We start from the raw sequence: 27,900 nt of genomic DNA, 5'->3' as shown, positions 1-27,900 counted from the left end.
CTCAGGCTTAGGTTGAAGACATGTTGAAGGACTCCACATAGCTGGGGGGCACAGGCTTTTAGCACCCCGGGGCTAACGCTAACAGGGTACTTTACTGCAAACCACACAATTTAATTTGAATGTGATTTAATTAAAGTTGCATTATATGTAATATTATATGCATACCCATCTTAGCTGTTTTCCATAGGTGTTGAAAAACTTGTCTGTCTTTTGTTTCCTACATATCTGACTTTTTTCATGAATACCCTTATATTTCTGGGCCAATGTGATATAATGGTATATACAATCTTTATTCTTTTTTTTCATCATTGATACTTTACAAACTGGTTGCGCCATATAGGTCGATGTGTTCAGGCCATTTATGTGAGGGTTATCTCGTAAATAGAAAGGTGCATAGTTTGTAAGCATTTCAATAAATATCTTTGGAGAAGCTGACTGCTGCTCCTCGTACTCTACTGAAGAAGGTTTTGGGCAGACAGACATAGCAGGAAAACTATCCTCTTGTTAGTGAGACTACAAATGAATCCCAGCACATAAAATTCTCAATAAATATTCTTTAATTGTGTCTGCAGGTTTGTTTTCTAATATCTATATGTTTTGTGAATCTTCAAAGATGTAGGTATGGAAAAATTGTGACATTGTGATGAGATTTCATTAAAACAATTCATTTTCAAAACTTAATCTCTCAAATTTGAAGCTGCTTCAACTGCTCAGTAATGTTATTTTTGACGAGACGTTTTGCTGATGAAAACAAGCCCCAGAATGATCACTCTGGCGGGGCATGTAGGCCTAAAACAAGATCATGGCATCATGCATAAGGTACACTTTCAGAGCAAATGATGATCTATAGTAAGAAGCACACTCCCCATAAAGATGTGTGTCCTGACCTCTGATATCATGTGGTTATCACATGCAATTAGTTGTATTCATTCAAGGGATTTTCAACATTTTGGAATAAAATGGTCTGACTGTAAAAAGCTTTCACAGTAAGCTGAAATGTTAAAAGAAAAAACTCATTTGAAGATTTCCTGCATTAAATGTGTGAACTTTTCATCCCTGTGTGCTTTATGTCTGTTTGAAGAATAGATTCTTGATTCTTGATTTAAGTGGCTTTACCACATTCATTTTAGCTCTAATCCAATGGGTGCTTTTATTGGATGAATGAAAATATTAATATATATTTTAAAGGAGCTAGGTCTATTTGGTTGTGCTGAGCTATACTGTGCCACTAAGAAGTACATGACTGAGCATCAGGAACGGTGTGCATGCCAAATCCAGATCCAGGTTCAGACTTTTAAAGACTGCATGGTAACTTTCCACACTACACAGAAAGAACAGAAACCTTCCCTGCTGGCTAGATGGCCTGCTCAGGAGATAACCCTGAGACACTAAGTTTACAATTTAAAATTGCAGTAATTCTGCTTTTCAGGCCAACAAAAGCAGATTACAGACCTATTTTAGGAGGGTGGATCCAAAGTCAGGGGGGGGAAAATGGCCATGCTGTTGATTGTGAGACTGAGCTAATCTTAACTACTTTTTATACTGTTGGGTAGTTTAATCTATTGCAATGCATCATATACTATAAGATCATTACGTAAGTATTTTCGCTGTCCTGTGAGAACCACTTATCTCTAAAAAGTCTTTTTCTTGAGCTCAGAAAAACAGCAAAGTTTCTTTGTGACAGTGCATTTTCCAGACAAGGTAGGTTTTAAATTAAATTTTTAATTTAGGAGGAGGGGTTTGAAATATTATAATCTTAAAAGTAACTAAAGCTGTCAGACAAATGTAGTGGAGTCAAAATTTGCCTTGGAGATGTAGTTAAGTAGAGATATAAAGTTGCATATGGCTTCCTGTAAAATCCAGAATAGAATTGAAAATCCTTCTCCTCACCTACAAAGCTCTTAATGGTCAGGCACTATTGTATCTTAAATAGCTCATAATACCTTATTATCCGACTAGAACACTGCACTCCCAGGATGCAGGGTTACTTGTGGTTCCTAGAGTCTCCAAAAGTAGAATGGGAGCCAGAGCCTTCAGTTATCAACCTCCTCTCCTGTGGAATCAGGTCCCAGTTTGGGTTCAGGAGGCATACACCATCTCCACATTTAAGAGTAGGCTTAAGACTTTCCTCTTTGATGATGCTTATAGTTAGTGCTGGTTTGGGGGAGTCCTGAACCATCCCTTAGTTATGCTGCTATAGGCCTAGACTGCCGGGAGACTTCCCATGATGCATCGCTTTCATCTCTCCTCCTCTCCCTCTCCATCTGTATGCATTTTTATCCCATTAATGCATGTTACTAACTCAACATATTCTCTCTCCTGTAGTTATGTGCTTTCTCGTCTCTCTCGGAGCTGCAGAGACTGGATCGATGATTGAGGGCCACCTGCTGTTCCTGCTAGACAACTGCTACAACAGTTGCTATTATTAGTCTTATTACTATTATTATCATGATTATGAAAATTGCTCAGTTACTGACCGCATGCCTACCAGAGGAAACAGCCCATTCACCGCTCTCACCCAAGGCCTGTCCTCCAGTACCAGAACCCATGCAACTTGACACCAGCCGTCTTTCACCCCAAGGACGTGCACGCCATCTTACCCAGGGCTGGTGTTTGTATTGTGGGGCTCCTGGGCACCAGATCAGAGCATGCCCAACCCGTCCTCCATGTCCTGCGGTGAGTACCATCCATAGTTATCCTGCCATTTCTAAATGAACTCTTCTCGAGGTCCAACTACTCACCCCACATTCTGTCATTGCAGTACGTGCCCTCCTTGACTCAAGCTCCTCTGGCAACTTCATCTCACACCGTCATTATTGAAATGCCTAGAGTTACTGTTTCAACGTCATGCCGAGTTGAAAATCGAAACAATCCAGGGAAAGCCGCTAGGATGTGGAAGAGTCAAATATCAATCACCGTCCATCACCCTACATGTGGGTTGTCTGCACAGTGAACAAATCTCCTTCCTGGTACTGGAGGGACCCACCGTGAGACATCATCCTGGGACGCCCATGGCTCACTCAACACTCTCCTGAAGTCAGATGGGAGTCCAGCCTGCTTTCAACAGTGTATCTCCTCTATTCCCAAACCTCTGGTCAGTCACTCCCCCGTCCACGTACATTCCACCCGAGTAGCGACCCACCACCAGACCTCGACATCCCATTTGACTATGTGGCGTTCCAGGATGTCTTCAGCAAACAGGCAGCCACCCTCTCACCACCACATCGGCCATGGGACTGTGCCCTAGACCTGCTGCCTGGGGCCACAGCGCCCAAAGGACGTGTATATCCCATGTCCATCCCGGAGCGCAAGGCCATGGAAGATTACGTCCAGGAGGCTCTCCATCAGAACTTCATCCGACCTTCCACCTCACCCGCAAGGTCGAGCTTCTTCTTTGTGGGCAAGAAGGACAGAGGCTTGCGGCCCACCATTGATTACCGGTCCTCAACAGTCAAACCGTCAAACTCCCTATCCTCTTCCTCTGGTCCCTGCTGTCCTTGAGAAACTCTGTGGGGCTCGCATATTCACCAAACTGGATCTGCGAAATGCCTACAACCTCGTTCGGATCTGGGAGGGGACGAATGGAAGACGCCATTCATCACCCCTTCTGGCCACTACGAATATCCGGTGATGCCGTTCGTGTGCCTTCTTCTCCAAGAAGCTGACCCGGCAGAGCGGAATTACGACATCGGCAACCGGGAGCTGCTGTCAATCAAGTTGGCACTGGAGGAGTGGAGGCATTGGCTGGAAGGAGCTAATCACCCGTTCTCCATGATTACTGACCATAAAAACCTGGAATACCTCCATTCAGCCAAGAGACTCAACCCTCACCAAGCCTGCTGGACCTCTTCTTCACCCGTTTCCGCTTCACAATCACCTATAAACCCGGAGAAAAGAACGTCAAAGCAGACTCCCTCTCAAGAATCCATACCCCCAAGGAATCCCAACACCTGAGCCTATCCTCCCTCCAGCCATACTCGTAAGCCCCATCCACTTGATGACTTGGACTTGGATGACCAGATACGGGCCGCCACAGCTTCCGAACCCACTCTGCTGGGAGGCCCACGGGGTAAGGTTTACGTCCCGACCAGCTTAAGTAAAGACCTTCTGGGCTCTGTGCATGCTTCCCTGGACACCAGGCAGCCAGCGAACTCTCTCGCTCCTCCAGGCTCGTTACTGGTGGGCCAGTATGGTCTAGGATATCTCCCAATACGTGGATGGATGCTCAGTCTTTGCCATCGCCTGAACCTCACGTCAACTTCCCATCGGCAAACTGGTACCCCATTCCATGACAGCCCTGGTCCCACGTCAGAGTCGCTTTCGTCACAGACTTGCCTAAATCAGACAGTTTCACCTGTATCTTTGTAGCGGTGACCGCTTCTCCAAGGCCTGCAAACTCATTCCCTTGCGTGGACTACCTACCGCACTAGAAACCGCAGAAGCCCGTTTCCACCAGTTGTTCCGCAACTTTGGCAACCCTGAAGAGATCGTCTCAGACCGTGGACCACAGTTCACCTCACGTGTATGGACCGCCTTTTTCAAGCTCCTCAACGTATCAGTCAAGCTCTCATCCGGATATCATCCTCAGACCAACGCCCAGAATGAGTGGAAGATAGGGAGATGTCTTCAGACCTACTGTCATAACAATCAGACCAGCTGGAACCGCTTCCTCCCTTGGGCCGAGTACGCACAGAACTCTCTCGAACAGAACACCACGGGCCTCACCCCGTTCCAGTGCATGCTCGGGTACCAACCCCCATTGTTCCAGAGGAACCATCGGAGGTTCCAGCGATAGACCACTGGTTTCGAGCGAGAGAGTGTGGGACTCAGCCCATATACACCTGCGGCATGCTGTGCGGAGACATAAGCATTTCGCAGAGGGGATTGTGTCTGGCTCTCCACCCGGGACCTACGTCTCCGCCAGCCCTGCCCTAAGCTGAGTCCCCACTACATAGGTCCCTTCACCATCGAGAGGCAGATTAACGAAGTCACCTACCGTCTCCAGCTCCCCCCGAGGTACCGCATTCACCCCTTATTCCATGTATCACTCCTTAAACCTGTGTCTCCCTTTTCCACAGAACCCGATGAGCCGCCCATATCTCCTCCTCCAAACATAATCAAACAACCTCTGATCTACCGGGTGGATAAGATCCTGGATTCCAGGTGACGGAGCGGCCGACTCGAGTACTTGGTTGACTGGGAAGAATACGGGCCCAAGGAAAGATCCTGGGTTCAGCGAGACGACATCCTCGACCCCGCTCTACTGGCTGACTTTCACCGGGCTCATCCGGATCATCCTGCACCCAGAAGCCGAGGCCGACCCCGTCACAGACAGAGGGCGTCAGGAGCCGCCCCTGGAGGAGGGGGTACGGTCAGGAGCCGACAGACACCACCGGCTCCACCCACCGCACTCATTAGATCCCAATCACCTGAATACTGATTATACACACCTGCCACCAATCACCCCACTGCACTATAAAGCAACACTCCCCCAGATCACTCACTGTCTGGTCTCAACCATACCATGAGGTTCTACCCGACTGACTTATCTACTGCAGATCACCGCGTGCACTTGGATTCCCCTCCGCCTGTGTGTGCCCTCGTCTCCTGGTTCTCCTGCTCCCCGTAACTTCCAGTGAACAGAACGGACTTCTACTACAGATAAGACTCTCGTAGACATTCCTAGTTCTTGCCTAAGTTGTCTACCATTTTGCTCCACCTGTTTATAACTCCAACTGTTGCAATAAACCTCCCTCATATCTGCACTTACCTCCGTGTCCTGTATTTGCCAGCTGACAATCTGACAGTAGCAGTTTGTGTGTCTTAACTGTGTCAGAGAGAAATATTTAATCGGCGATTCAGATCTTACACTACTTTAAACAGAAGCAGATAACAGATCTCAAAGGAATCTCAGTTGATTTTAGGATTTAGGGTGGATACAAATTGTTGAATGAGAGATTCACTGACTTATTCCAGTATCAGTACATTTCAGTGAAAGTGCTCCATACATGGCATGTATATGGCTCAGTGACTGCATAGACAAGGTTTAGAAAATCTAGCACAGCAAAAACTCAACAGCTAAAACTACAAATGAGTAAATGATGCCTCCCACTACCAAACTGTAAAATCTGTGATATTTCTTTTAAAAAACCACTGTTTTATAAAAGGGGTCTGGGAACTGCAATGCAAGAAATCAAAGCAATATCAAGAACAACATAAGCTGGTGACTCCAAAGAGCAGTATGTATTTTCGTATAATACGTATATTAACATTCCTGTTTAATGATACATGTGTCTTTAGGGAATACTTTGCTGTTTGCTCACTTTGTAATCTTCCATGTATCCAAAAGAGTATTGTGAGATGCTCCAACTCACTTAATCATCATTCAAAACTATATATAAATAGATTTTGTTTTGAATGCAAGAGACGTTTAATCAGAGTAAGCATATTAATCTCATTAATAGAGTATTGCAAAATGACTTTGTCAGACTCAGCTGGAAGATTTATCTCAAGAGATCAATGAGGAAAGTATATCTTCCAGTGCACACAGGTCAGACATGCAATCATCGGTTTGCTGCTTTTGGATGCAGCATCAAACAGAGCTGCTGCTAAACAATCCTGAAGAGAACATCAGGTAAACCGCATTCACTGATTTTTTTGCACATGTATACATGTTTGAACTTACTGAGAATATATTTTATATACTGCTGAATTTAAATGTGCTCATCAAACTGGCATGGAAGTTATACATGTAGTTTATAGCCTCTATAAAGGTCTAATGTACAGTATGATATGATTTCTCTGTTCTTTAGACTGGAGAGCTTTTAAACAGATGCCGTCCTCCAACACGCAGCCTGTGGAGTTCAACTATGTCTTATCTCAGGACTGTTTTAAACAACTCTGTCATCATTCATCCTCCAGGCTTTTATATCATCGGATTTGAGACATTTCCCTTCATCAGTGTCTACTTCATCTTTCTAGCGTTTGTTTATGTGGTTACATTGCTGTTCAATAGTTTGGTGATCTATGTAATTGTCTTTAATCGTTGTTTACACACTCCAAAGTTTTTGGCTGTTGTCAACCTCGCAGTAATTGATGTAATCCTTAACTCATGCACTATTCCCAGCATGATAAAGATATTTCTCGTTAAGGACAATTTCATTCTATTCAACTTATGTTTGGTACAAATGTTTGTCTACTATGCTTTTGGGACTTTGGAGTCATATGCACTCGCTATACTTGCCTATGACCGGTTGATCGCAATATGTTTCCCTTTGCGTCAGAACTCAATCAACACACTGCAGAGCATGTCATGTATTGTCGGCCTGACTTGGTGTTTTTCACTGGGAATCGCTGCGCATTTGCAACAGTTATAATGACTCGGCTGTCTTTTTGCAATTCTGTCAGAGTGTTCAGCTATTTCTGTGACTATGCACCTGTGTTTAGACTCGCCTGTAATGATTACACATTGCAGTGGTCTGTAGCCTCTTTGCTTACTTTCTTGCTTCTTTTAGGACCCTTTATTTTTATTTTTCTGTCATATGTCAGCATCCTGGTGACTGTGTTCAGGATGAAATCTTTAGACAGCCGGGTGAAAGCTCTTGCCACTTGTGTTGAGCATATCATTCTTGTTGGTGTATTTTACATTCCTCTTATTACTATTTTTACTATCGGGTTTTATCTGCGTTTCATTGACCCAGACCAGCGTGTGCTGAGTCTGTCGCTGGCCTCTTGCCTCCCACCCTGCATCAATCCTATTGTATATTCTTTGAAAACCAAAGAGATCAAAACCAGAGCCCTGGCACTGGTAAGAACAAATACAATTGGCACACAACAAACATACCAACAAAAAAGCTATCCCCGGAGGGTTAATAAAACACAGCAATAATTTAGTACCAATATATTTGTGCAGTCAGTAAAGAGCCTGAACTGTGTGCCATAAATATTAATGTCTGTCAACAGAAATGTCCCAAATGGGTCACCAGTTTTAACCATGAGGTCATCAGTGTCAAGAAGGCTATGAACAGGGTACTTTACTGCAAACCACACAATTTAATTTGAATGTGATTTAATTAAAGTTGCATTATATGTAATATTATATGCATACCTATCTTAGCTGTATTCCATAGGTGTTGAAAAACTTGTCTGTCTTTTGTTTCCTACATATCTGACTTTTTACAGGCATTACATTTATTATGAATACCCTGATAATTCTGGGCCAATGTGCTATAACTGTATATACAATCTTTAATCTTTTTTTCATCATTGATACTTTACACACTGGTTGCGCCACATAGGCCGATGTGTTCAGGCCATTTATGTGAGGGTTATCTCGTAAATAGAAAGGTGCATACTACGTAAGCATTTCAATAAATATCTTTGGAGAAGGTGACTGCTGCTCCTCGTACTCTACTGAAGAAGGTTTTGGGCAGACAGACATAGCAGGAAAACTATCCTCTTGTTAGTGAAACTACAAATGAATCCCAGCACATAAAATTCTCAATAAATATTATTTAATTGTGTCTGCACATTCATTTTAGCTCTAATCCAATGTGTGCTTTTATTGGATGAATAAAAATATTAATATATATTTTAAAGGAGCTAGGTCTATTTGGTTGTGCTGAGCTATACCGAGCCACTAAGAAGTACATGACTGAGCATCAGGAACGGTGTGCATGCCAAATCCAGATCCAGGTTCAGACTTTTAAAGACTGCATGGTAACTTTCCACACTACACAGAAAGAACAGAAACCTTCCCTGCTGGCTAGATGGCCTGCTCAGGAGATAACCCTGAGACACTAAGTTTACAATTTAAAATTGCAGTAATTCTGCTTTTCAGGCCAACAAAAGCAGATTACAGACCTTGCAGGATGCTCATTTTATTTTAGGAGGGTGGATCCAAAGTCAGGGGGCTGGCCGGCCCTGCGCTGTACTGGGCGGGATCCCTGGCGGCACGGGAAGAGGCGGTCCTCCACTCTCTGGGCCAGTTCTTGGCGCTGTTCGGCCAGGAGTTTGGCCCGCCAAACATGTGGTCGCCAGCCCATCCCCAACCCGTTTGCTCGCCTGCCTCCAGTTCCAAGGCCCAGCCGCCGCCGCCGCCTTCCTCCAGCCCTGAGGCCCAGCCGCCGCCGCCTGCCTCCAGCCCTGATGCCCAGCCGCCGCCGCCACCTGCCTCCAGCCCAGAGGCCCAGCCTTCGCCGTCCGTCTCCAGAGGGTTCCAGCCTTCCCCGTCCGTCTCCAGAGGGTCCCAGCCTTCCCCGTCCGTCTCCAGAGGGTCCCAAGGCTCCGCTCTGGCTTCCAGCCCGGAGGTCCGCCAGTCGCCTGAATCCCCAGGCTCCGCTCCGGCTTCCAGCCCGGAGGTCCGCCAGCCGCCAGAGTCCCCAGGCTCCGCTCCGGCTTCCAGCCCGGAGGTCCGCCAGCCAGAGTCGCCAGGCTCCGCTCCGGTTTCCAGCCCGGAGGTCAGCAGTCAGCCAGTCTCCTCTCCGGCTTCCAGCCCGGATGTCCGGCCGCCAAAGTCGCCAGTCTCCTCTCCGGCTTCAAGCCCGGAGGTCAGCAGTCAGCCAGTCTCCGCTCCGGCTTCAAGCCTGGAGGTCAGCAGTCAGCCAGTCTCCGCTCCGGCTTCAAGCCCAGAGGTCAGCAGTCAGCCAGTCTCCGCTCCGGCTTCCAGCCCGGCTGCCAGAGTCGCCAGTCTCCTCTCCGGCTTCCAGCCCGGAGGTCAGCAGTCAACCAGTCTCCTCTCCAGCTTCCAGCCCGGAGGTCAGCAGTCAACCAGTCTCCGCTCCGGCTTCCAGCCCGGAGGTCAGCAGGCAGCCAGTCTCCTCTCCGGCTTCCAGCCCGGAGGTCAGCAGTCAGCCAGAGTCCGCTCCGGTTTCCAGCCCGGAGGTCAGCAGTCAGCCACAGTCCGCTCCGGTTTCTCGCCCGGAGGTCTCCTCTCCAGTCTCCTCTCCGACCTCCAGCCATCTCCAAGCCCCTGGTCGTCCGCCAGAGTCCGCGACGGCCTCCCCCCGTCTCCAAGCCCCTGGTCGGCCGCCAGAGTCCGCGACGGCCTCCCCCCGTCTCCAAGCTCTTGATCGTCCACCTGGCGTGACCGGACTCCAGCCGGCTCCCCGGATCAGCGTGCTCCCTGGGGACGGGCAACCGCGTCGGGGGGAGGGGGGTTTCGGCCCTCGGGAGCTGACCGTGGAGGGGGGGGTACTGTCACAGCCTGTCATGTCCTCACCAGCCCATAATCACCCACACCTGCTCCTAATTACACTCCTGCCCTTAATCAGCCCCAATCACACCCAGGATAAAATCACTCCACTCTCCACACTCAGTGTCCAACCTCTTTTGTGGATAGGACTCCATACACCAGACTACTCCTGTGTCTCTCCGGTTCCCCATGGTCTCTCCAGTTCCCGTGGTCTCTCCAGTCCTCCGTGTGTTCTCCAGTCCTCCGTGTCATCGCCAGTCCTCCGTGGTTTCTCCATTTCTCCTTGGTCTCTCAGGTCTCCTGTGGCTTCCCTCCGTAAACCTTCCCAGATCCACTCTACCTATCTCCACACTCTCCACTGCTGGCTGTCATCATAAATAAAGACATTCCAGTTCCATCTCGGTGTCCTCTGCCTGTTAGTCCGTGACACTACAGTTGTTATTATTAGTCTTATTACTATTATTATCATGATTATTCCTATCACTGTCATTCCTATTATTATTTCTTTATTAATATTAATTTTACCACTACCATTACATTATTATTATTTTAAAATTATAGGCGGAATTTGCATTACGCTTCCCCCTCCCCTCCTCCCCTCTCCTCTCACTCAACCCAACCGTCAGCGGCAGCTGGCCGTCCACCCTGAGTCTGGTTCTGCCTCTTAAAGGAAGTTTTTCTCGCCACTGTCACCAAGTGCTTGCTCATGGTGGGATTTGTTGGGTCTCTGTAAATAATATCATAAAGAGTACGGTCTAGACCTGCTCTGTAGGAAAAGTGCAATGAGATAACTTGTGTTATGAATTGGCACTGTATAAATCAAATAAAATTGAAATGATTATAATGGAAATACTCAAGTAAAGTACAAGTACCTCAAATTTGTACTGGGTTTTGAAACAAATAACAGATTTAAGTTTTTTTCATTTTGGAATTACAAATGAATAATGGATTGTCCGAGTGATACCCATACCACGTTAAACCCAATATTCACTTTGTTTAAATTTAGTCAGGCAATAATACACACAGGGATAAATAATCTTTATTTAGTAAAACAAATCTAGTAAACAGATATCTAAAACAGTTAGCAGTTTGTGCAATGGCTTAACTGTGTCAGGGAGAAATATTTAATCAGCGATTCAGATCTTACACTACTTTAAACAGAAGCAGATAACAGATCCCAAAGGAATCTCAGTTGATTTTAGGATTTAGGGTGGATACAAATTGTTGAATGAGAGGTTCACTGACTTATTCCAGTATCAGTACATTTCAGTGAAAGTGCTCCATACATGGCATGTATATGGCTCAGTGACTGTTTATAGCCTCTATAAAGGTCTAATGTACAGTATGATATGATTTCTCTGTTCTTTAGACTGGAGAGCTTTTAAACAGATGCCGTCCTCCAACACGCAGCCTGTGGAGTTCAACTATGTCTTATCTCAGGACTGTTTTAAACAACTCTGTCATCATTCATCCTCCAGGCTTTTATATCATCGGATTTGAGACATTTCCCTTCATCAGTGTCTACTTCATCTTTCTAGCGTTTGTTTATGTGGTTACATTGCTGTTCAATAGTTTGGTGATCTATGTAATTGTCTTTAATCGTTGTTTACACACTCCAAAGTTTTTGGCTGTTGTCAACCTCGCAGTAATTGATGTAATCCTTAACTCATGCACTATTCCCAGCATGATAAAGATATTTCTCGTTAAGGACAATTTCATTCTATTCAACTTATGTTTGGTACAAATGTTTGTCTACTATGCTTTTGGGACTTTGGAGTCATATGCACTCGCTATACTTGCCTATGACCGGTTGATCGCAATATGTTTCCCTTTGCGTCAGAACTCAATCAACACACTGCAGAGCATGTCATGTATTGTCGGCCTGACTTGGTGTTTTTCACTGGGAATCGTTGCGTTTGCAACAGTTATAATGACTCGGCTGTCTTTTTGCAATTCTGTCAGAGTGTTCAGCTATTTCTGTGACTATGCACCTGTGTTTAGACTCGCCTGTAATGATTACACATTGCAGTGGTCTGTGGCCTCTTTGCTTACTTTCTTGCTTCTTTTAGGACCCTTTATTTTTATTTTTCTGTCATATGTCAGCATCCTGGTGACTGTGTTCAGGATGAAATCTTTAGACAGCCGGGTGAAAGCTCTTGCCACTTGTGTTGAGCATATCATTCTTGTTGGTGTATTTTACATTCCTCTTATTACTATTTTTACTATCGGGTTTTATCTGCGTTTCATTGACCCAGACCAGCGTGTGCTGAGTCTGTCGCTGGCCTCTTGCCTCCCACCCTGCATCAATCCTATTGTATATTCTTTGAAAACCAAAGAGATCAAAACCAGAGCCCTGGCACTGGTAAGAACGGCCCAGCCGCCGCCGCCGCCTTCCTCCAGCCCTGAGGCCCAGCCGCCGCCGCCTGCCTCCAGCCCTGATGCCCAGCCGCCGCCGCCACCTGCCTCCAGCCCAGAGGCCCAGCCTTCGCCGTCCGTCTCCAGAGGGTTCCAGCCTTCCCCGTCCGTCTCCAGAGGGTCCCAGCCTTCCCCGTCCGTCTCCAGAGGGTCCCAAGGCTCCGCTCTGGCTTCCAGCCCGGAGGTCCGCCAGTCGCCTGAATCCCCAGGCTCCGCTCCGGCTTCCAGCCCGGAGGTCCGCCAGCCGCCAGAGTCCCCAGGCTCCGCTCCGGCTTCCAGCCCGGAGGTCCGCCAGCCAGAGTCGCCAGGCTCCGCTCCGGTTTCAGCCCGGAGGTCAGCAGTCAGCCAGTCTCTCTCCGGCTTCCAGCCCGGATGTCCGGCCGCCAAAGTCGCCAGTCTCCTCTCGGCTTCAAGCCCGAGGTCAGCAGTCAGCCAGTCTCGCTCCGGCTTCAAGCCTGGAGGTCAGCAGTCAGCCAGTCTCCGCTCCGGCTTCAAGCCCAGAGGTCAGCAGTCAGCCAGTCTCCGCTCCGGCTTCCAGCCCGGCTGCCAGAGTCGCCAGTCTCTCTCTCGGCTTCCAGCCCGGAGGTCAGCAGTCAACCAGTCTCCTCTCCAGCTTCCAGCCCGGAGGTCAGCAGTCAACCAGTCTCCGCTCCGGCTTCCAGCCCGGAGGTCAGCAGGCAGCCAGTCTCCTCTCCGGCTTCCAGCCCGGAGGTCAGCAGTCAGCCAGAGTCCGCTCCGGTTTCCAGCCCGGAGGTCAGCAGTCAGCCACAGTCCGCTCCGGTTTCGCCCGGAGGTCTCCTCTCAGTCTCCTCTCCGACCTCCAGCCATCTCCAAGCCCCTGGTCGTCCGCCAGAGTCCGCGACGGCCTCCCCGTCTCCAAGCCCCTGGTCGGCCGCCAGAGTCCGCGACGGCCTCCCCGTCTCAAGCTCTTGATCGTCCACCTGGCGTGACCGGACTCCAGCCGGCTCCCGGATCAGCGTGCTCCTGGGGACGGGCAACCGCGTCGGGGAGGGGGTTTCGCCCTCGGGAGCTGACCGTGGAGGGGGTACTGTCACAGCCTGTCATGTCCTCACCAGCCCATAATCACCCACACCTGCTCCTAATTACACTCCTGCCCTTAATCAGCCCCAATCACACCCAGGATAAAATCACTCCACTCTCCACACTCAGTGTCCAACCTCTTTTGTGGATAGGACTCCATACACCAGACTACTCCTGTGTCTCTCCGGTTCCCCATGGTCTCTCCAGTTCCCCGTGGTCTCTCCAGTCCTCCGTGTGTTCTCCAGTCCTCCGTGTCATCGCCAGTCCTCCGTGGTTTCTCCATTTCTCCTTGGTCTCTCAGGTCTCCTGTGGCTTCCCTCCGGTAAACCTTCCCAGATCCACTCTACCTATCTCCACACTCTCCACTGCTGGCTGTCATCATAAATAAAGACATTCCAGTTCCATCTCGGTGTCCTCTGCCTGTTAGTCCGTGACACTACAGTTGTTATTATTAGTCTTATTACTATTATTATCATGATTATTCCTATCACTGTCATTCCTATTATTATTTCTTTATTAATATTAATTTTACCACTACCATTACATTATTATTATTTTAAAATTATAGGCGGAATTTGCATTACGCTTCCCCCTCCCCTCCCTCCCCCTCTCCCTCTCACTCAACCCAACCGTCAGCGGCAGCTGGCCGTCCACCCTGAGTCTGGTTCTGCCTCTTAAAGGAAGTTTTTCCTCGCCACTGTCACCAAGTGCTTGCTCATGGTGGGATTTGTTGGGTCTCTGTAAATAATATCATAAAGAGTACGGTCTAGACCTGCTCTGTAGGAAAAGTGCAATGAGATAACTTGTGTTATGAATTGGCACTGTATAAATCAAATAAAATTGAAATGATTATAATGGAAATACTCAAGTAAAGTACAAGTACCTCAAATTTGTACTGGGTTTTGAAACAAATAACAGATTTAAGTTTTTTTTTTCATTTTGGAATTACAAATGAATAATGGATTGTCCGAGTGATACCCATACCACGTTAAACCCAATATTCACTTTGTTTAAATTTAGTCAGGCAATAATACACACAGGGATAAATAATCTTTATTTAGTAAAACAAATCTAGTAAACAGATATCTAAAACAGTTAGCAGTTTGTGCAATGGCTTAACTGTGTCAGGGAGAAATATTTAATCAGCGATTCAGATCTTACACTACTTTAAACAGAAGCAGATAACAGATCCCAAAGGAATCTCAGTTGATTTTAGGATTTAGGGTGGATACAAATTGTTGAATGAGAGGTTCACTGACTTATTCCAGTATCAGTACATTTCAGTGAAAGTGCTCCATACATGGCATGTATATGGCTCAGTGACTGCATAGACAAGGTTTAGGAAATCTAGCACACCAAAAACTCAACAGCTAAAAATACAAATATTCAACAAATATGAATAAATTATGTCTCCCACGACCAAACTGTAAAATCTGTGATATTTCTTTTAAAAAAACACTGTTTTATAAAAGGGGTCTGGGAACTGCAATGCTTTGTAATCTTCCATGTATCCAAAAGAGTATTGTGAGATGCTCCAACTCACTTAATCATTATTCAAAACAATCATTAGATGTTTGTTTTGAATGCAAGAGACGTTTAATCAGAGTAAGCTACAACCTCATTATAGATCATATTAATCTCATTAATAGGGTATTGCAAAATGACTGTGTACGAATCAGCTGGAAGATTTATCTCAAGAGATCAATGAGAAAAGTATATCTTCCAGTGCACACAGGTCAGACATGCAGTCATCGGTTTGCTGCTTTTGGATGCAGCATCAAACAGAGCTGCTGCTAAACAATCCTGAAGAGAACGTCAGGTAAACCGCATTCACTGATTTTTAGCACATGTATACATGTTTGAACTTACTGAGAATATATTTTATATACTGCTGAATTTAAATGTGCTGATCAAACTGGCATGGAAGTTATACATGTAGTTTATAGCCTCTATAAAGGTCTAATGTACAGAATGATATGATTTCCCTGTTCTTTAGACTGGAGAGCTTTTAAACCGATGCCATCCTCCAACACGCAGCCTGTGGAGTTCAACTATGTCTTATCTCAGGACTGTTTTAAACAACTCTGTCATCATTCATCCTCCAGGCTTTTATATCATCGGATTTGAGACATTTCACCTTTATCAGTGTCTACTTCATCTTTCTAGCATTTGTTTATGTGGTTACAGTGCTGTTCAATAGTTTGGTGATCTATGTAATTGTCTTTAATCGTTGTTTACACACCCAAAGTTTTTGGCTGTTGTCAACCTCGCAGTAATTGATGTAATCCTTAACTCATGCACTATTCCCAGCATGATGAAGATATTTCTCGTTAAGGACAATTTCATTCCATTCAACTTATGTTTGGTACAAATGTTTGTCTACTATGCTTTTGGGACTTTGGAGTCATATGCACTCGCTATACTTGCCTATGACCGGTTGATCGCAATATGTTTCCCTCTGCGTCAGAACTCAATCAACACACTGCAGAGCATGTCATGTATTGTCGGCCTGACTTGGTGTTTTTCACTGGGAATCCTTGCGTTTGCAATAGTTATAATGACTCGGCTGTCTTTTTGCAATTCTGTCAGAGTGTTCAGCTATTTCTGTGACTATGCACCTGTGTTTAGACTCGCCTGTAATGATTACACATTGCAGTGGTCTGCAGCTTCTTTTCTCACTGTTTTGCTTCTTGTAGGACCCTTTACTTTTATTTTTCTGTCATATGTCAGCATCCTGGTGACTGTATTCAAGATGAAATCTTTAGACAGTCGAGTGAAAGCCCTCGCCACTTGTGTTGAGCATATCATTCTTGTTGCTGTATTTTACATTCCTCTTATTACCATTTTTACTATCGAGTTTTATCTGCGTCTCGTTGACCCGGACCAGCGTGTGCTGAGTCTGTCGCTGGCCTCTTGCCTCCCACCCTGCATCAATCCTATTGTATATTCTTTGAAAACCAAAGAGATCAAAATCAGAGCCCTGGCACTGGTAAGAACAAATACAATTGGCACACAACAAACATACCAACAAAAAGCTATCCTTGGAGGGTTAATAAAACACAACAATAATTTAGTACCAATATATTTGTGCGGTCAGTAAAGAGCCTGAACTGTGTGCCATAATTATTCATGTCTGTCAACAGAAATGTCCCAAACGGGTCACCAGTTTTAACCATGAGGTCATCAGTGTCAAGAAGGCTATGAATCAGAATCAGAATCAGAAATACTTTTTTGATCCCTGTAGGGAAACTCTTTGTTACAGTAGCTTGCCTTTATGTCAGTGCACACAGGAGAAAGTACTAGAAAATGATATGATACACTATAAACACTATAAAACAGGTCAGAAAATAAATTAAGTATCAGGTCGGTATAAGTATAAGATAAACTAAGTGTCGAGTACCAATTGGGTTTACTGGTTGATGATGAAAGTACAGTATAAAATACAATGTAACCAAATATGTAATAAGTAATAGTAATAAGCGGAGGTGCATGTACTGTCGAGAGTAATAGAGGTATATAATATCAATAACAATAAATAAGAAAAACTAACATGGGAAAACTAATATTGCACGGGAGTAGCACACAGAATATTGCACAATTATTATTAATTATGGTGGAGATGTAATGCTCAATGTCCAGTTTAGTGACTTAGGGTCATACAGACTAACACTTAGAGGGAGGAGTTAAATAGTTTGATGGCCACAGGCAGGAATGACTTCCTGTGGCGCTCTGTGGTGCTTTTTGGTGGGATGAGTCTTCCGCTGAAGGTGCTCCTTTGCTTGACCAGCACGTCATAGAGCAGGTGGGAGACACTGTCCAAGATGGCGTGTAGTTTGGCCAGCATCCTCCTCTCTGACACCACCGCCAGAGAGTCCAGCTCCACCCCACAATGTCACTGGCCTTACGGATCAGTTTGTTGAGTCTGTTTGCGTCCACTTTACCTTTAACCTGCTGCCCCAGCATGCACCAGCATACAGGATAGCACTGGCCACCACAGACTCATAGAACATCTTCAGCATTGTCCGGCAGATGTTGAAGGACCTCAGCCTCCTCAGAAAATAGAGGCGGCTCTGGCCCTTCCTGTAAACAGCTTGAGTGTTCTTGGTCCAGTCCAGTTTGTTATCTAAGTGTACTCCCAGGTACTTGTAGTCCTCCACAATGTCCACACTGACCCCCTGGATGGAAACCGGGGTCACTGGTGCCTTGGCTCTCCGTAGATCTACAACCAGCTCCTTTGACTTTGTCGCATTGAGCTGCAGATGGTTCTGCTCACACCATGAAACAAAGTTACCCCCCACAGCCCTGTACTCCGTCTCATCACCACCGCTGATACATCCCACCACAGCAGAGTCATCAGAAAACTTCTGAAGGTGGCAGGACTCTGTGTGGTAGCTGAAGTTGGGGTGTAGATGGTGAAGAGGAAGGGAGAGAGGACAGTCCCCTGAGGGGCCCCAGTGTTGCTGACCACGCTGTCCGACACACAGTGCTGCAGGCTCACGTGCTGTGGACTGCCAGTCAGGTAGTCCACAATCCAGGACACAAGGGGGGCATCCACCTGCATCGCTGCCAGCTTCTCTCCCAGCAGGGCAGGCCGGATGGTGTTGAAAGCACTGGAGAAGTCAAAAAACATGATCCTCGCCGTGCTTGCCGGCCTGTCCAGGTGGGTGTGGATGCGGTTAAGCAGGTAGATGATGGCGTCCTCAACTCCCAGCCGGGGCTGGTAGGCAAACTGAAGGGGGTCCAGGAGAGGTCTGACCATGGGCCGCAGCTGTTCCAGCACTAGTCTCTCCAGGGTCTTCATTATGTGAGAGGTCAGTGCCACCGGTCTGTAGTCCTTGGAGCCACTGGGGCGTGGCATCTTCGGCACAGGAACGAGGCAAGATGTCTTCCACAGAATGGGGACCCTTTGAAGACTCAGGCTCAGGTTGAAGACATGTTGAAGGACTCCACATAGCTGGGGGGCACAGGCTTTTAGCACCCCGGGGCTAACGCTAACAGGGTACTTTACTGCAAACCACACAATTTAATTTGAATGTGATTTAATTAAAGTTGCATTATATGTAATATTATATGCATACCCATCTTAGCTGTTTTCCATAGGTGTTGAAAAACTTGTCTGTCTTTTGTTTCCTACATATCTGACTTTTTTCATGAATACCCTTATATTTCTGGGCCAATGTGATATAACGGTATATACAATCTTTATTCTTTTTTTTCATCATTGATACTTTACAAACTGGTTGCGCCATATAGGTCGATGTGTTCAGGCCATTTATGTGAGGGTTATCTCGTAAATAGAAAGGTGCATAGTTTGTAAGCATTTCAATAAATATCTTTGGAGAAGCTGACTGCTGCTCCTCGTACTCTACTGAAGAAGGTTTTGGGCAGACAGACATAGCAGGAAAACTATCCTCTTGTTAGTGAGACTACAAATGAATCCCAGCACATAAAATTCTCAATAAATATTCTTTAATTGTGTCTGCAGGTTTGTTTTCTAATATCTATATGTTTTGTGAATCTTCAAAGATGTAGGTATGGAAAAATTGTGACATTGTGATGAGATTTCATTAAAACAATTCATTTTCAAAACTTAATCTCTCAAATTTGAAGCTGCTTCAACTGCTCAGTAATGTTATTTTTGACGAGACGTTTTGCTGATGAAAACAAGCCCCAGAATGATCACTCTGGCGGGGCATGTAGGCCTAAAACAAGATCATGGCATCATGCATAAGGTACACTTTCAGAGCAAATGATGATCTATAGTAAGAACACTCCCCATAAAGATGTGTGTCCTGACCTCTGATATCATGTGGTTATCACATGCAATTAGTTGTATTCATTCAAGGGATTTTCAACATTTTGGAATAAAATGGTCTGACTGTAAAAAGCTTTCACAGTAAGCTGAAATGTTAAAAGAAAAAACTCATTTGAAGATTTCCTGCATTAAATGTGTGAACTTTTCATCCCTGTGTGCTTTATGTCTGTTTGAAGAATAGATTCTTGATTCTTGATTTAAGTGGCTTTACCACATTCATTTTAGCTCTAATCCAATGGGTGCTTTTATTGGATGAATGAAAATATTAATATATATTTTAAAGGAGCTAGGTCTATTTGGTTGTGCTGAGCTATACTGTGCCACTAAGAAGTACATGACTGAGCATCAGGAACGGTGTGCATGCCAAATCCAGATCCAGGTTCAGACTTTTAAAGACTGCATGGTAACTTTCCACACTACACAGAAAGAACAGAAAGTTTCTTTGTGACAGTGCATTTTCCAGACAAGGTAGGTTTTAAATTAAATTTTTAATTTAGGAGGAGGGGTTTGAAATATTATAATCTTAAAAGTAACTAAAGCTGTCAGACAAATGTAGTGGAGTCAAAATTTGCCTTGGAGATGTAGTTAAGTAGAGATATAAAGTTGCATATGGCTTCCTGTAAAATCCAGAATAGAATTGAAAATCCTTCTCCTCACCTACAAAGCTCTTAATGGTCAGGCACTATTGTATCTTAAATAGCTCATAATACCTTATTATCCCACTAGAACACTGCACTCCCAGGATGCAGGGTTACTTGTGGTTCCTAGAGTCTCCAAAAGTAGAATGGGAGCCAGAGCCTTCAGTTATCAACCTCCTCTCCTGTGGAATCAGGTCCCAGTTTGGGTTCAGGAGGCATACACCATCTCCACATTTAAGAGTAGGCTTAAGACTTTCCTCTTTGATGATGCTTATAGTTAGTGCTGGTTTGGGGGAGTCCTGAACCATCCCTTAGTTATGCTGCTATAGGCCTAGACTGCCGGGAGACTTCCCATGATGCATCGCTTTCATCTCTCCTCCTCTCCCTCTCCATCTGTATGCATTTTTATCCCATTAATGCATGTTACTAACTCAACATATTCTCTCTCCTGTAGTTATGTGCTTTCTCGTCTCTCTCCGGAGCTGCAGAGACTGGATCGATGATTGAGGGCCACCTGCTGTTCCTGCTAGACAACTGCTACAACAGTTGCTATTATTAGTCTTATTACTATTATTATCATGATTATGAAAATTGCTCAGTTACTGACCGCATGCCTACCAGAGGAAACAGCCCATTCACCGCTCTCACCCAAGGCCTGTCCTCCAGTACCAGAACCCATGCAACTTGACACCAGCCGTCTTTCACCCCAAGGACGTGCACGCCATCTTACCCAGGGCTGGTGTTTGTATTGTGGGGCTCCTGGGCACCAGATCAGAGCATGCCCAACCCGTCCTCCATGTCCTGCGGTGAGTACCATCCATAGTTATCCTGCCATTTCTAAATGAACTCTTCTCGAGGTCCAACTACTCACCCCACATTCTGTCATTGCAGTACGTGCCCTCCTTGACTCAAGCTCCTCTGGCAACTTCATCTCACACCGTCATTATTGAAATGCCTAGAGTTACTGTTTCAACGTCATGCCGAGTTGAAAATCGAAACAATCCAGGGAAAGCCGCTAGGATGTGGAAGAGTCAAATATCAATCACCGTCCATCACCCTACATGTGGGTTGTCTGCACAGTGAACAAATCTCCTTCCTGGTACTGGAGGGACCCACCGTAGACATCATCCTGGGACGCCCATGGCTCACTCAACACTCTCCTGAAGTCAGATGGGAGTCCAGCCTGCTTTCAACAGTGTATCTCCTCTATTCCCAAACCTCTGGTCAGTCACTCCCCCGTCCACGTACATTCCACCCGAGTAGCGACCCACCACCAGACCTCGACATCCCATTTGACTATGTGGCGTTCCAGGATGTCTTCAGCAAACAGGCAGCCACCCTCTCACCACCACATCGGCCATGGGACTGTGCCCTAGACCTGCTGCCTGGGGCCACAGCGCCCAAAGGACGTGTATATCCCATGTCCATCCCGGAGCGCAAGGCCATGGAAGATTACGTCCAGGAGGCTCTCCATCAGAACTTCATCCGACCTTCCACCTCACCCGCGGCGTCGAGCTTCTTCTTTGTGGGCAAGAAGGACAGAGGCTTGCGGCCCACCATTGATTACCGGTCCCTCAACAGTCAAACCGTCAAACTCCCCTATCCTCTTCCTCTGGTCCCTGCTGTCCTTGAGAAACTCTGTGGGGCTCGCATATTCACCAAACTGGATCTGCGAAATGCCTACAACCTCGTTCGGATCTGGGAGGGGGACGAATGGAAGACGCCATTCATCACCCCTTCTGGCCACTACGAATATCCGGTGATGCCGTTCGTGTGCCTTCTTCTCCAAGAAGCTGACCCCGGCAGAGCGGAATTACGACATCGGCAACCGGGAGCTGCTGTCAATCAAGTTGGCACTGGAGGAGTGGAGGCATTGGCTGGAAGGAGCTAATCACCCGTTCTCCATGATTACTGACCATAAAAACCTGGAATACCTCCATTCAGCCAAGAGACTCAACCCTCACCAAGCCTGCTGGACCCTCTTCTTCACCCGTTTCCGCTTCACAATCACCTATAAACCCGGAGAAAAGAACGTCAAAGCAGACTCCCTCTCAAGAATCCATACCCCCAAGGAATCCCAACACCTGAGCCTATCCTCCCTCCAGCCATACTCGTAAGCCCCATCCACTTGATGACTTGGACTTGGATGACCAGATACGGGCCGCCACAGCTTCCGAACCCACTCTGCTGGGAGGCCCACGGGGTAAGGTTTACGTCCCGACCAGCTTAAGTAAAGACCTTCTGGGCTCTGTGCATGCTTCCCTGGACACCAGGCAGCCAGCGAACTCTCTCGCTCCTCCAGGCTCGTTACTGGTGGGCCAGTATGGTCTAGGATATCTCCCAATACGTGGATGGATGCTCAGTCTTTGCCATCGCCTGAACCTCACGTCAACTTCCCATCGGCAAACTGGTACCCCATTCCATGACAGCCCTGGTCCCACGTCAGAGTCGCTTTCGTCACAGACTTGCCTAAATCAGACAGTTTCACCTGTATCTTTGTAGCGGTAGACCGCTTCTCCAAGGCCTGCAAACTCATTCCCTTGCGTGGACTACCTACCGCACTAGAAACCGCAGAAGCCCGTTTCCACCAGTTGTTCCGCAACTTTGGCAACCCTGAAGAGATCGTCTCAGACCGTGGACCACAGTTCACCTCACGTGTATGGACCGCCTTTTTCAAGCTCCTCAACGTATCAGTCAAGCTCTCATCCGGATATCATCCTCAGACCAACGCCCAGAATGAGTGGAAGATAGGGAGATGTCTTCAGACCTACTGTCATAACAATCAGACCAGCTGGAACCGCTTCCTCCCTTGGGCCGAGTACGCACAGAACTCTCTCGAACAGAACACCACGGGCCTCACCCCGTTCCAGTGCATGCTCGGGTACCAACCCCCATTGTTCCAGAGGAACCATCGGAGGTTCCAGCGATAGACCACTGGTTTCGAGCGAGAGAGTGTGGGACTCAGCCCATATACACCTGCGGCATGCTGTGCGGAGACATAAGCATTTCGCAGAGGATTGTGTCTGGCTCTCCACCCGGGACCTACGTCTCCGCCAGCCCTGCCCTAAGCTGAGTCCCCACTACATAGGTCCCTTCACCATCGAGAGGCAGATTAACGGTCACCTACCGTCTCCAGCTCCCCCGAGGTACCACATTCACCCCTTATTCCATGTATCACTCCTTAAACCTGTGTCTCCTTTTTCCACAGAACCCGATGAGCCGCCCATATCTCCTCCTCCAAACATAATCAAACAACCTCTGATCTACCGGGTGGATAAGATCCTGGATTCCAGGTGACGGAGCGGCCGACTCGAGTACTTGGTTGACTGGGAAGAATACGGGCCCAAGGAAAGATCCTGGGTTCAGCGAGACGACATCCTCGACCCTGCTCTACTGGCTGACTTTCACCGGGCTCATCCGGATCGTCCTGCACCCAGAAGCCGAGGCCGACCCCGTCACAGACAGAGGGCGTCAGGAGCCGCCCCTGGAGGAGGGGGTACGGTCAGGGAGCCGACAGACACCACCGGCTCCACCCACCGCACTCATTAGATCCCAATCACCTGAATACTGATTATACACACCTGCCACCAATCACCCCACTGCACTATAAAGCAACACTCCCCCCAGATCACTCACTGTCTGGTCTCAACCATACCATGAGGTTCTACCCGACTGACTTATCTACTGCAGATCACCGCGTACCTTGGATTCCCCTCCGCCTGTGTGTGCCCTCGTCTCCTGGTTCTCCTGCTCCCCGTAACTTCCAGTGAACAGAACGGACTTCTACTACAGATAAGACTCTCGTAGACATTCCTAGTTCTTGCCTAAGTTGTCTACCATTTTGCTCCACCTGTTTATAACTCCAACTGTTGCAATAAACCTCCCTCATATCTGCACTTACCTCCGTGTCCTGTATTTGCCAGCTGACAATCTGACAGTAGCAGTTTGTGCTATGTGTTTTAACTGTGTCAGAGAGAAATATTTAATCGGCGATTCAGATCTTACACTACTTTAAACAGAAGCAGATAACAGATCTCAAAGGAATCTCAGTTGATTTTAGGATTTAGGGTGGATACAAATTGTTGAATGAGAGATTCACTGACTTATTCCAGTATCAGTACATTTCAGTGAAAGTGCTCCATACATGGCATGTATATGGCTCAGTGACTGCATAGACAAGGTTTAGAAAATCTAGCACACCAAAAACTCAACAGCTAAAAATACAAATGAGTAAATGATGCCTCCCACTACCAAACTGTAAAATCTGTGATATTTCTTTTAAAAAACCACTGTTTTATAAAAGGGGTCTGGGAACTGCAATGCAAGAAATCAAAGCAATATCAAGAACAACATAAGCTGGTGACTCCAAAGAGCAGTATGTATTTTCGTATAATACGTATATTAACATTCCTGTTTAATGATACATGTGTCTTTAGGGAATACTTTGCTGTTTGCTCACTTTGTAATCTTCCATGTATCCAAAAGAGTATTGTGAGATGCTCCAACTCACTTAATCATCATTCAAAACTATATATAAATAGATTTTGTTTTGAATGCAAGAGACGTTTAATCAGAGTAAGCATATTAATCTCATTAATAGGGTATTGCAAAATGACTTTGTTAGACTCAGCTGGAAGATTTATCTCAAGAGATCAATGAGGAAAGTATATCTTCCAGTGCACACAGGTCAGACATGCAGTCATCGGTTTGCTGCTTTTGGATGCAGCATCAAACAGAGCTGCTGCTAAACAATCCTGAAGAGAACGTCAGGTAAACCGCATTCACTGATTTTTTGCACATGTATACATACATTTTATATATTGCTAAATTTAAATGTGCTCATCAAACTGGCATGGAAGTTATACATGTATACATGTATAGCCTCTATAAAGGTCTAATGTACAGTATGATATGATTTCCCTGTTCTTTAGACTGGAGAGCTTTTAAACAGACGCTGTCCTCCAACACACAGCCTGTGGAGTTCAACTATGTCTAATCTCAGGACTGTTTTAAACAACTCTGTCATCATTCATCCTCCAGGCTTTTATATCATCGGATTTGAGACATTTCCCTTCATCAGTGTCTACTTCATCTTTCTAGCGTTTGTTTATGTGGTTACAGTGCTGTTCAATAGTTTGGTGATCTATGTAATTGTCTTTAATCGTTGTTTACACACTCCAAAGTTTTTGGCTGTTGTCAACCTCGCAGTAATTGATGTAATCCTTAACTCATGCACTATTCCCAGCATGATGAAGATATTTCTCGTTAAGGACAATTTCATTCTATTCAACTTATGTTTGGTACAAATGTATGTATATTATACGTTTGTATCATTGGAGTCATATGCACTCGCTATACTTGCCTATGACCGGTTGATTGCAATATGTTTCCCTTTGCGTCAGAACTCAATCAACACACTGCGGAGCATGTCTTGTATTGTCAGCCTGACTTGGTGTTTTGCTCTGGGAGTAACAGCATTTGCAACAGGTATAATGACTCGACTGTCTTTTTGCAATTCTGTCAGGGTGTTCAGCTATTTCTGTGACTATGCACCTGTGTTTAGACTCGCCTGTAATGATTACACATTGCAGTGGTCTGCAGCTTCTTTTCTCACTGTTTTGCTCCTTGTAGGACCCTTTATTTTTATTTTTCTGTCATATGTCAGCATCCTGGTGACTGTGTTCAGGATGAAATCTTTAGACAGTCGGGTGAAAGCTCTTGCCACTTGTGTTGAGCATATCATTCTTGTTGGTGTATTTTACATTCCTCTTATTACTATTTTTACTATCGGGTTTTATCTGCGTTTCATTGACCCAGACCAGCGTGTGCTGAGTCTGTCGCTGGCCTCTTGCCTCCCACCCTGCATCAATCCTATTGTATATTCTTTGAAAACCAAAGAGATCAAAACCAGAGCCCTGGCACTGGTAAGAACAAATACAATTGGCACACAACAAACATACCAACAAAAAAGCTATCCCTGGAGGGTTAATAAAACACAGCAATAATAGTACCAATATATTTGTGCAGTCAGTAAAGAGCCTGAACTGTGTGCCATAAATATTAATGTCTGTCAACAGAAATGTCCCAAATGGGTCACCAGTTTTAACCATGAGGTCATCAGTGTCAAGAAGGCTATGAACAGGGTACTTTACTGCAAACCACACAATTTAATTTGAATGTGATTTAATTAAAGTTGCATTATATGTAATATTATATGCATACCTATCTTAGCTGTATTCCATAGGTGTTGAAAAACTTGTCTGTCTTTTGTTTCCTACATATCTGACTTTTTACAGGCATTACATTTATTATGAATACCCTGATAATTCTGGGCCAATGTGCTATAACTGTATATACAATCTTTAATCTTTTTTTCATCATTGATACTTTACACACTGGTTGCGCCACATAGGCCGATGTGTTCAGGCCATTTATGTGAGGGTTATCTCGTAAATAGAAAGGTGCATAGTTTGTAAGCATTTCAATAAATATCTTTGGAGAAGCTGACTGCTGCTCCTCGTACTCTACTGAAGAAGGTTTTGGGCAGACAGACATAGCAGGAAAACTATCCTCTTGTTAGTGAGACTACAAATGAATCCCAGCACATAAAATTCTCAATAAATATTCTTTAATTGTGTCTGCAGGTTTGTTTTCTAATATCTATATGTTTTGTGAATCTTCAAAGATGTAGGTATGGAAAAATTGTGACATTGTGATGAGATTTCATTAAAACAATTCATTTTCAAAACTTAATCTCTCAAATTTGAAGCTGCTTCAACTGCTCAGTAATGTTATTTTTGACGAGACGTTTTGCTGATGAAAACAAGCCCCAGAATGATCACTCTGGCGGGGCATGTAGGCCTAAAACAAGATCATGGCATCATGCATAAGGTACACTTTCAGAGCAAATGATGATCTATAGTAAGAAGCACACTCCCCATAAAGATGTGTGTCCTGACCTCTGATATCATGTGGTTATCACATGCAATTAGTTGTATTCATTCAAGGGATTTTCAACATTTTGGAATAAAATGGTCTGACTGTAAAAAGCTTTCACAGTAAGCTGAAATGTTAAAAGAAAAAACTCATTTGAAGATTTCCTGCATTAAATGTGTGAACTTTTCATCCCTGTGTGCTTTATGTCTGTTTGAAGAATAGATTCTTGATTCTTGATTTAAGTGGCTTTACCACATTCATTTTAGCTCTAATCCAATGGGTGCTTTGATTGGATGAATGAAAATATTAATATATATTTTAAAGGAGCTAGGTCTATTTGGTTGTGCTGAGCTATACTGTGCCACTAAGAAGTACATGACTGAGCATCAGGAACGGTGTGCATGCCAAATCCAGATCCAGGTTCAGACTTTTAAAGACTGCATGGTAACTTTCCACACTACACAGAAAGAAACCTTCCCTGCTGGCTAGATGGCCTGCTCAGGAGATAACCCTGAGACACTAAGTTTACAATTTAAAATTGCAGTAATTCTGCTTTTCAGGCCAACAAAAGCAGATTACAGACCTTGCGGGATGCTCATTTTATTTTAGGAGGGTGGATCCAAAGTCAGGGGGGGAAAATGGCCATGCTGTTGATTGTGAGACTGAGCTAATCTTAACTACTTTATATACTGTTGGGTAGTTTAATCTATTGCAATGCATCATATTCTATAAGATCATTACATAAGTATCTTCGCTGTCCTGTGAGAACCACTTATCTCTAAAAAGTCTTTTTCATGAGCTCAGGAAAACAGCAAAGTTTCATTGTGACAGTGAATTTTCCAAACAAGGTAGGTTTTAAAGTA

At 45.5% G+C, this 27,900-nt stretch overlaps 2 protein-coding genes and 1 pseudogene across 5 annotated transcripts; all 3 read left to right on the top strand.

The window, feature by feature from the left end:
• The first annotated feature begins 6,577 nt into the window (after window positions 1-6,577).
• LOC122888531 lies at window positions 6,578-8,439 on the top strand (annotated as a pseudogene).
• Window positions 8,440-11,347: 2,908 nt separating this feature from the next.
• Window positions 11,348-16,924, top strand: LOC122888526 (olfactory receptor 2AT4-like). 4 transcript variants are annotated; one of them, XM_044223097.1, is made up of 2 exons: window positions 11,348-12,523; window positions 16,607-16,924. In XM_044223097.1, the coding sequence occupies exons 1-2, from the start codon at window positions 11,619-11,621 to the stop codon at window positions 16,746-16,748; spliced, it is 1,047 nt and encodes a 348-aa protein (XP_044079032.1). In that variant the 5' UTR covers window positions 11,348-11,618; the 3' UTR covers window positions 16,749-16,924. The 4 variants fall into 4 exon arrangements, with proteins under 4 accessions (XP_044079032.1, XP_044079031.1, XP_044079030.1 ...); XM_044223096.1 differs by having other exon boundaries at window positions 11,349-12,554; window positions 16,638-16,924; XM_044223095.1 differs by having other exon boundaries at window positions 11,599-12,530; window positions 16,614-16,924.
• A 7,728-nt stretch (window positions 16,925-24,652) lies between these two features.
• On the top strand, window positions 24,653-27,224 carry LOC122888530 (olfactory receptor 2AT4-like). The gene is made up of 2 exons (XM_044223103.1): window positions 24,653-24,871; window positions 25,033-27,224. Exon 2 carries the CDS (start codon window positions 25,090-25,092, stop codon window positions 26,104-26,106), a length of 1,017 nt encoding a protein of 338 aa, XP_044079038.1. The 5' UTR covers window positions 24,653-24,871; window positions 25,033-25,089; the 3' UTR covers window positions 26,107-27,224.
• The last annotated feature ends 676 nt before the right edge of the window (window positions 27,225-27,900 follow it).

Source organism: Siniperca chuatsi, linkage group LG14, assembly GCF_020085105.1.
Source record: "Siniperca chuatsi isolate FFG_IHB_CAS linkage group LG14, ASM2008510v1, whole genome shotgun sequence".
Classification (NCBI taxonomy): Eukaryota; Metazoa; Chordata; class Actinopteri; order Centrarchiformes; family Sinipercidae; genus Siniperca; species Siniperca chuatsi.
This window is presented reverse-complemented; position numbering and strand designations above follow the sequence as displayed.